Source organism: Chiloscyllium plagiosum, unplaced genomic scaffold (assembly GCF_037043375.1).
Source record: "Chiloscyllium plagiosum isolate Xiang-an unplaced genomic scaffold, Cpla_swu_hap1 HiC_scaffold_7, whole genome shotgun sequence".
NCBI lineage: Eukaryota > Metazoa > Chordata > Chondrichthyes > Orectolobiformes > Hemiscylliidae > Chiloscyllium > Chiloscyllium plagiosum.
This window is the reverse complement of record NW_028270145.1, coordinates 39511041-39520683: the sequence shown is the minus strand read 5'-3', so window position 1 is coordinate 39520683 and position 9643 is coordinate 39511041. Positions and strand designations below refer to the sequence as shown.

Genomic DNA, 9643 nt, shown 5'->3' with positions numbered 1-9643 from the left:
CAGCCCCAACTTGTTCAGCCTCTCCCTGTAGTTCAGATCCTCCAACCCTGGCAACATCCTTGTAAATCTTTTCTGAACCCTTGTCAAGCACTTGCCTCAAGGAAATACAATAATTGTAAGAAGTGTGAATGTAGGCTGACTAAATTCCACTTCCTCACCCTACAAGGGTGCTGTTGCAGTCTGATTCTTCCTGAGCTGAAATGAGCCAGTTTAGCGTACACTGTGATGGAATCTAGAGCATTCCTTATCCCTCAGCCTCTCACTATGTTAGCTGGCTCACCGTTGGAAATTTGTAAACATACATCTCTTTCAAAAAGCTCTGGCATTAAGAGAAGTAGGACATTTCCAAGGAAGTAGAGTAACTTTCCTAATGTGTGCATGAATTTCTTTGCAGTAGTGTGCAACTGGCATTGAGGATTTGGACAAAATCAAGTAAGAATACTCAAATTACAGTCTGTGTTTTCATGTCTGTGGCAGGGTGAATGCTGGGTTTGTGTCAGGTTTGAAGGATGTGTATTTCTACTGTTCACAGATGTTTGCGGAGAAGAGGTGGCCCTTATAAAACTGAACCAGCTACAGATTTGATGAAATGGAGGCTGTCTAATGTTGAGGGCAGACAGACGTGGAAGTATATTGACTACAGAGAAACAGAAGACAGGCAACAGACAATGCTGGAGCTACATTCATTGGGGCTTGACACTGTATGTACTTGTATCATTAAAAGTTTCCATTTATTCTGTTTTCAAACCAATATAGACAGCCATAATGGGCGGCATGGTGGCACAGTGGTTAGCTCTGCTACCTCACAGCACCAGAGTCCCAGGTTCAGTTCCAGCCTGTGTGGAGTTGCACATCTCCCCATGTCTGCATGGGTTTCCTCCGGGTGCTCCGGTTTCCTCCCACAATCGAAAAATGTGCAGGTCAGGCAAATTGGCCATTTTAGGTGCATCAGTCAGAGGGGTCTGGGTGAATTACTCTTCAGAGGGTCAGTGTGGACTGGTTGGGCCGAAGATCCTGTTTCCACGCTGTAGGGAATCTAATAAAAAATCTAAAAATGTGCATCATTTTACTTACAAATGAGGCACTAAAAGAGCAAAGTCCAGATTCGCATTTGATGTAAAACCTCATTGCTGTATCTTTCATCTTCTGAAATGGTTGGTTTGACAGAATGATACAGAGTAGGAGACCACCATTGTGCCTATACTATCCACTGAAATCCTTTCTTTGTAGCTCTGTAAATGTGTCTCCTTCATCTACATATCTATTTTTTTTTTCTTTCAATGCTGCAGTTGAACTTGTATCATTGACCCTTTTCAGGAAGTGGATTCAGACCACAGCAACTCATTAGATTAAGAATGTTTCATTGTGCCACCTCTGTTCCTTTTGCTGATTAGTTTAAATCGGTGTCCTTTGCAAACTGACACATTTGTCACTGAAGCCAATGTCCCTTTTTTTCCTGATATCAAAATTGTTCATGATTTTTCTGAGTGCCCCAATCAATTATCCTGACTTTCTTGGTTTGAAAGCACATCTTCTAGTCTCTTAATATAACATGGACCCCTGATCCCTGATGTTAGAGAGAATCCACTTTGCAACTTTTCAAAGGCATTAATATCTTCCAAAGTCACTGTCCAGAAGTTGTTGAAACACTGTTTTTATCATCAACAAAGGAATCCCTTTACCTGAGACTTGATGTGGCCCACCTTTCACTACCTGAGTGATCTTAGCTGGACTCCCCCTTGATGTCAACACCCTCACTAGTAGTTTTAATTTTATATGTTTTCATTTACAGTGAATGCTTAAGCTATTATCCAATTGGTGTGGTGGGATAAGTGTTGGTAGTTCCCTGTTGCAGTGTGACCACCAGGAATTAAATATTAATCTCCAGGGCATCATGTCCCTGTGAGTAATCTGCATTCAAAAACATTGTTTCACTTGCCTCAACAATTTTTTGACAGCCAAAAGTCAACATTCAATCAAATAACAGATCGGGATGTAGGCTCAGTTTGGCTGGAGATGAGGAATAGTAAGGGAGAAAAGTCACTAGTGGCAATGTCTTCAGGCACTCGAACAATAACCAAAATGTAGGGCGGAGTATTCAAAAAGAAATGTTGGTTGCTTGTGCTAAAGGGATGACAATGATCATAGGTAATTCTAATCTTCATAGACACTGGGAAAATCGGATTGGTAATGGCAGACTGGATTAGGAGTTCTGAGAATGCTTTCAGGAGAGTTTCTTAAAGCAGCTATTTCAGAACCAAACCGAGAGTAATTTCTATCAAGTTTGGTATTGTGTATTGCGATGGAATTAATTAGTGCCCTCAATAAAGGCACCAGTATGGAACAGTAATCATAATATGATTGGAGTTTAACTTGAAAGGGAAAAGAGAAGGTCTAAGACTAGTATTTTAATTTTGATTAAGGGCATGGAAGCTGAGCTAGCTGAAGTGAACTGGGATACTAGGCTAGGGACTATATTCAACAGAGAAGAAATGGGAGATGTTTAAAGGAGTGTTTCAGATCACTTGGAATAGGTATAATTTTACACTCACAAGAAATAGAAGTGGTAGCCCCACCGCCATCCCTAAGGAATTTGAGGAATGCATCAATCTTAAAGAAGTGCAGATAACTGCACAGAGAGAAGTCAGATGATTGGAATAAGAAGGGCATAAAATGACTAAAATAACTTAACCAATGACAGAAAGTTAGCTACAAATGTAATAACCGATAGCAGGAGTTTTACAGGTATTCGAAAGGAAAAGGGTAAGTAAAGTGAATAGAATATGTGAAGCAAATATAATTAATCCATTTAAGAGGAAAGGGAGGCAGGCAACTACTGACCAGTTAACCTGCTGTCAGTTCTGGGGAAGGTATCAGAATTGATCATTCAGGACGTTAATGCTGAAATCTCTATACTCAAAGCCCCCTGCCATCTGTACATTGATCTTGGGAACGGAGGGGTTTGTGTATTCACTCCTGTACAGTTACCCTTAGAATGGGGGACAATGGGGTTTGGGTTTGAGTTTCGGTGAATATAATTTCTGTGTTGGAGTAAAAAAAAATCCAAGCATTTCATGCCTGTTTTTCAGAGTAAATTTATCAGGAATTTACCAAGAGCTGCGACACCAAAAGAGGCAGTTCTGCAGGGAATGACATTTTATGCAAAGCTACAGGCTGAGGATGGACATTGGGCTGGAGACTATGGTGGACCCCTATTTCTTCTACCAGGTTAGTCAGGAAAGTTACAGAAACAGACCATGGATACATTGCTATTAATCATGCTGGTTTCTGATCCCATCTACACTAAGGGAAAAGTTTGCAGAGCAAGCGCCCCTGCAAACCCCACACTATCAGTGAAGAAGGACTAACAACACACTGGAAAATGGAGGCATTGGGATATGATGTGTAGTGCATTGAGCCATTGTTTCAACTGCTTTTTTCTGTGTATCGCGCTACATCACACCCTGTAAATTATCGGGAAAAATAAGGAGTGGAAAGGAAGGGTAACATTATCTACTTTCTTGAGGCTTTCTCTCTAGTGTGGGGAGATGACTTGCATATTTTCTGATGCCACTTCTGACTTGAGGAAATGCTGACTTCAGATAATTGTGGGGCTGTCCATCTTAATCCCAGAAAGATTCATTCAGTCTTGGGTTGAATATAATTCACCCTAATGTGAAAGCAAAAGTGAATTTTAAAGATGAGTAACTTTGTTAATGATTCATATCTTTTAGGGCTACTGATTACCTGTCATGTGGCCAAGATATCATTGTCAGAGGCTCAGAGGAAGGAGATGGTTCGATACCTGCACTCAGTACAACTTCCTGATGGCGGATGGGGGTTGTAAGTATCAATCAATTTGTAACAAAACACAGAATAGGGAGATGGGGTTTGTTCTAATGTTAACTGGTCTTTCTCTTGCACTCCTTTGGTATCTTGGGATGAATTCTAGTCTAAACTAGAAGGTGATGGGAATCTGGAGCTCACTGCCTGTAAAGGTAGTAAAGAAACTTTCGCAACATGGAAGAAATATTTAGATGTGCACTTGTGAAACCACGACATACGAGGCTATGGGCCAAGTGGTGGGAAAATGGGATTCAAATAGTTAGGTGGTCGTTTGTGACCAGCACAAACCTGATGGCCAGTGGGCCTTTTGCTGTGCCTTGGAGCTTAATAACTCTAAAAGACACTTAGGCTCAGGGATGGACAGCTATTAAGGTTCACTGATGACTTGAATTGCTGTGATTTCCGAAGAATATATAATACATATCAGTCGGTGCTGATATAATGCGATAATTCTCATGCAATCTCACATTATAAGAAAATCGCGCAATAGCCACACCATTTAAATTAATGGGGCCGGAATTGTGTTATAGCCATTACAGGTAAGGAAAGTTTGCGTCTTACAAATAACGGTCTAAGTTCTTCAACCTCGTTGAAGGAACACACGTTATGGCAGAACGGACAATAGTCTACGGTAGCAATTCTGGCCTGCAATCATTATTTTCAGTGAACAAAGGAATAGAAGAGTAGCGCAGGTGAATATGTGGGCTGCAGTGAAAGTGCAGGAGGGAAGCTTTCAATTCCTGAGATTCTAGGATTGTTTCTGGGGAAGGTGGGAATTGTACAAGTTGGATAGGTTACATCTGACAAGGAATGGTATCAGCACCCTTATGAGAGTGATTCTATTGCTGTTGGGCCAGATTTAAAGTAGGTTGATAGCAATACTCCCTCTAACTTTTTTTTTTCCTCCAAGTGCTGAACCTGCAAGGTGTTCCAAAACCAGCAAGGGGATGGAATTCTGCCAAGTAGTTCAGAGGGGAGAGAGACCAGTGATTGAATTAGAAAGTAAAACCCAAGTGAATTACTCTCGATGACAGAGGAAATATGGACCATGTAAGGAAGAAGTGAGTTTAGCAAGACTAAATTGGATATATTTCAGTGCAAGTAGCCTGGATGAATCAGGAGCTATTATTGCAGCTGAAGAGTACAGTTAAGACGTTCACTTTTAAAATAATTAATGTGATTTGACGAGTCGAGATGGCTGGGCAGGTGATGTCTTGCATATGGGAGCTGGCGGAAGCTCAGAGTGTAGGGAGGTTGAGTGAACTGACCACAGCCACTGTGGTCCAGAATCCATTCAGGTAAGGTGAGAAAAGAGAAATAGAGTAAAAATATGGTCGAGCATAGTTAGGGGAGTAGATACTGTTCACTGCAGCAATGCTGAATTGCCTACCTGGGTGTCGTCTCTTCTGAGCTGCAGAGGAACTTGGAGTGGGAGGGGAAGGATCCAGTTTTTGTTGCCCACACAGGTATCAAAAACTTATCCAGGACTGGGAAAGAGGCTGTGCTGAGAGATTGCAAGCAGCTCAGGGCTAAAATTAAAAGTAAATTTAATAATGTCTGGAATACTTCTCCAGATTACCAGGTACAGATGAATAAGATGGTGTAGGGCAGAAAACTCATGGCTGAAAGATTGGTGAGAGAGAGGTGGGTTCTGATTCATGGCACCAGGAGGGAGGAGGTCACAATGTTGACCAAGGAATTGATTACAGCAATGAAGAGAGACAATATCTCATAAGCATCATCAAATGAGACCATTTGAGTAGAATAAACCAACACAAAAAGGGCAGACAGGCTCTTGAGTGTGTACTTTCAGCCTCAAACATTCAGGTAGATGATCAAGTATGAAACCGAATTTCAGGCAAGTTTAAGACAAAACATTAACTGGAATAAATTGTGTGCAAAGTAGAGAGAGAGCAAAATTCTTAAGTTGCATCTCAGAAAATGTTTTCATACAGTACGTAGAAAGCTCAACAAGGGAGGAATGTTTCTGGACCTAATATTCAGCACTGAAATCTGCCAGGTGGCATTTTGGAGTAGCAATCATAATTCAATTAACTTCAGGATACTTACGGAAAAGAATAAGAACAGGTTGCAAGTAAACATTCCAAACTGGGGAAAGGCTAACTTTACTAAGATTGGATATAATTTGCCCCAAGTGGACTTCGTGTAGCTACTTGTAGATGAAACAGTGTCCGAGCAGTAGGAGGTATTCAAGAAGGAAAACAACTTCTGTAAAGATAAAGAGTGGGAGCAAGAGTAGAGAACTCTGCATTTCGTGGGACAGAAAGGGTGGGTTTAAAGGGGGGAGAAAGGAGAAGCAATGACAGATGCAGAGGCTCACTACAGCAGAGTCCCTCAGAAGAGTGTAAAGAGTGCAGGAAGAAAACTTAAAAAGAAACTTAAGGAAATTAATAGAGTGCATGAGAAAATATTGTTGGGTCCAATTAACATCCAATAAAGTAAAGAACAGAGCCCATTGGGGACTATTGAGGTAAGATGTGAACCCTGAAGACATGGGAACAGACCTTAATGAATACTTTGCACAATGGGAAGGGACGACAAAGGCATAGATATCACGGCGGGGGACTGTGACATGTCAAAGAAATTAAAACAGTGAGGAGGTACTAGTGGGGGTTAGCAGCCTTAACGATGCATAAATATGCAGGCCCATATGAGATGTAAGGAGGCAAGGGAAGAAATATCATGGACGTTAGATGTCAACATACTGTTATGACAGGTCATGTTTGACATACTTACTGGAGTTCTTTGAGGACATAACAAGTGTGGTGGATTGAGGAGAGCAGGTGGATGTTGTATACTTGGATTTCCAGAACACGTTCGGTAAGGTGAAGCATAAAAGATTCATCCACAACATAAGAAAGCATGGAGTTGCGGGGAATGTACTAACATGGTTGTCCTCTGCTTAGCTGCTTGTTCTAAAAGCTCATTGACTCGTGATGTTTAAGAAAGGGAACTGGCTGCCCGAGCCAGCCTGTGATCCACGTGTACCTCCAGTCCCATGCTAATACAAAAGCATAAAACTGCACATGCTGGGTGTCTGAAATAAAAGAGTAGGCAGTGCTATGAATACTGAGTAAGCTGGCAGAGATTTGTGGACAGTAGCAGAGTTAATGTTTCACCTTGACAAAATTTCACTAGAACTTCACATATTCTGCTGGACTGATGTTTTATGTCCTGTTCCAACATAGTCCTGGTTGCTTGGCATAAGCAATAAATGCCATGCTGCCAAATATACTCCAGACTTGAGCACCTCCTGCTGGGGTTACTGACTAATGCAGATGGAAGCCATCCTGTTGTACACTGCACAAAGATTGGAGTTAATCCAAAAGGGAGATGAACTGTTGATTTTTCGTCGTACTAAATTCCACTGAAGTTTCTGAGCTGTCCGAGCTGTCCGTTGACTCTGCTTTGCAATTTTACCAATGCCAGAATCAATGCTGGTGCTCAGAAGTTAATGATAAAGGTGTAACTTCTCTCATCTTCCCTGTTGTAGACTTGCCTATACCCTCAAGCCAAATGTTGACACATGTTTTGATTTGAATCCTAGGCATGTGGAGGACAAGTCAACAGTGTTTGGAACAGCGTTGAATTACACAGCCTTACGAATACTAGGTGTCGGACCAGATGACCCTGACCTGGTGCGGGCGAGAAATAACCTTCATGATAAAGGTCAGGCTTCCAAATAACTAATCACAATGTGCAAGGAGCTTTCTTTTTGCTGAGGGTTCGTAGCTGTTTGTGTTGAGCGGATTACAAACATAAGGAACATTGCTCCATAACAATCAGTAAAAATTAAAACTCTTAGAACTCTCAACAGTCACTTCCCTAATTAATTTGATGTAATAAAATAGTTTAAATCGTGAAAAGCAGCAGTGGATGCAGTTGGCTCCTGCAACAACAACAAACAGAAAGAAAGAGAGTGTCAACCTGAACCTCCTAAGGTTTTCTAGAAGTTGAATGTAGCTTGAATTAGTACAGTTCATGATACATCCGATTTATCAAAAGCTCAGAGCAAACTGGTAAGCTAATAACACGGCAAGGAAATGATACCAAGAGGAAGAAAAGATGCCAGGAAATTACAATGGAATAGTTCTGCAGCAGGAATTGGACATATGAATCAGGAGGGGGCAGGCGGAGCCACAGGGCAGGGCCAGGGAATGGAAAGATGAGCAGAGAGGGCAGCTCAGGCTGCATCTGTATTGAGGCTTGAGACCAGCAAGGGTGACTCCCTGGTGAGAGGGTGAAGTGATGTGCTGTATCAAGTTTAGGGAACAGTAAAAGAGGTATCCGAGCCTGGGGGAGGATGTGGGAAGGGTCTGTCCTTCTGTATGGAATGAGGGCCAGTGGAGACAGTCAGCCAAGTTAAGAATGATTAATGAGGTGTCTAAGTGACGTGTTATTTCTGTCCACACATGGGGTCCATCTGAGGGTGTTGACTGGCAGGATCCGTACAGGGCTTGGAATTTCCCTACAAAATGCCAATTATCCTCAGAAAATGCAACTCAAACAGAATGCCTTTACATTCTCTGAATGAGGATCAGCTCAGCCCGCAAGATCACTCATGTCCCTCACAGTAATTGGACATGTAAGTGAAGTTTCCATTACAAATGAACAAAAAAATGCAACATTATTATTTCCACAATAAAAATGCCCCGAACTCCTTTCTGACACTCGGTGCATAGTTTCCATGAGATATACCAGTACATTAATGAGAGTGGACATATGAATAATGTGAAGCCAATGTAATGTGAAGTATTTACAAGTAAAATTTCATTTGAAATATACCCGTTCCAGCTTTGTACTCTCAGGCCTTGTGTTAACAGCAATAGTGTTGGACTGGGAAGCTTTGGCTTGTGGAGCATCCCTGTTTGTCCAGGAGGCTGCTATCAAGGCCCACCTGCAGCTTGTGCCTGATGGTGGTTTCAGCACGGAATAATGTTTCCGTACTGTCTCCCCTGAAATTTGGCAGCAGTTTAACTTTTAGCTGAAACTGCGTGAGGACCAGCAGAAAGCAAGAGCATGGAATTGACATCCTCTTCCTGTTTGGCCGTTGGGAACAAAGCACTCTTGTTAAAATTCCACCCAGCCTCCACCACCCTCTCCCAGCTCATTCTTTCCATTGGATCCATTGTCTGCTTCCTGAGTTGTCCTACAGTTCCACCCCACCCAGTTTCTTAAATAGAAATATCGTATTTTGTTCCAATAGAATTCCTGCCTGTTTTGATTCCGTTGATATGACTGACTGCTCTATACTCATTCTCAAAATCCTCTTTTTGAACCTTACCAGCCCCAGCTGATCAGAGCACTGAGAAATTCATAAAATCCCTACAGTGTGGAAACAGGCATTTGACCCAAGTCCACACCGACCCTCCTAAGAGTATCCCACCTAGACCTATTCCCCTACCCTATTTTCCCTGACTGATGCACCTAGCCCGCACATCCCTGAACACAGTGGGAAATTTAGCATGGCCAATTCACCCAACCTGCATATCTTTGGAATTATGACCAAGATAGACCAGTTACATTCTCTCTCATTGAAACTTTAGTTTGGTTTTACTTGTTCCCTTTCCATATCTGAGGCATTTGACATGATCAGCTATGCCATCCTCCACTACAAATCTCTTTACCATGGTACTATTTATTTCTACCTAGGATTGTCCTCTACCTTTTCCTTTCAGTCATCCACATGCCAGTCCTAAAGTGATGGACTACAAGCCTAAAGTGAGATTTAATTTTGACCAGCATCCACTCTATTTTTGGCTCTTGAGTCTTCGAC

The 9643-nt window shown here is 41.9% G+C and overlaps 1 protein-coding gene across 3 annotated transcripts in view; it reads left to right on the top strand.

Annotated features, from left to right (window-relative positions):
* The first annotated feature begins 530 nt into the window (after nucleotides 1–530).
* Nucleotides 531–9643, top strand: part of lss (lanosterol synthase (2,3-oxidosqualene-lanosterol cyclase)) — a 130285-nt gene continuing 121172 nt past the window's right edge. For all 3 annotated transcript variants that reach the window (XM_087988954.1, XM_043693429.2, XM_043693428.2), the window contains exons 1-4: nucleotides 531–701; nucleotides 3090–3228; nucleotides 3735–3843; nucleotides 7415–7536. In XM_087988954.1, coding sequence (XP_087845080.1) covers nucleotides 585–701; nucleotides 3090–3228; nucleotides 3735–3843; nucleotides 7415–7536 — 487 coding nt within the window. In that variant the 5' untranslated portion in view covers nucleotides 531–584. The remainder of the gene's footprint in view (nucleotides 702–3089; nucleotides 3229–3734; nucleotides 3844–7414; nucleotides 7537–9643) is intronic.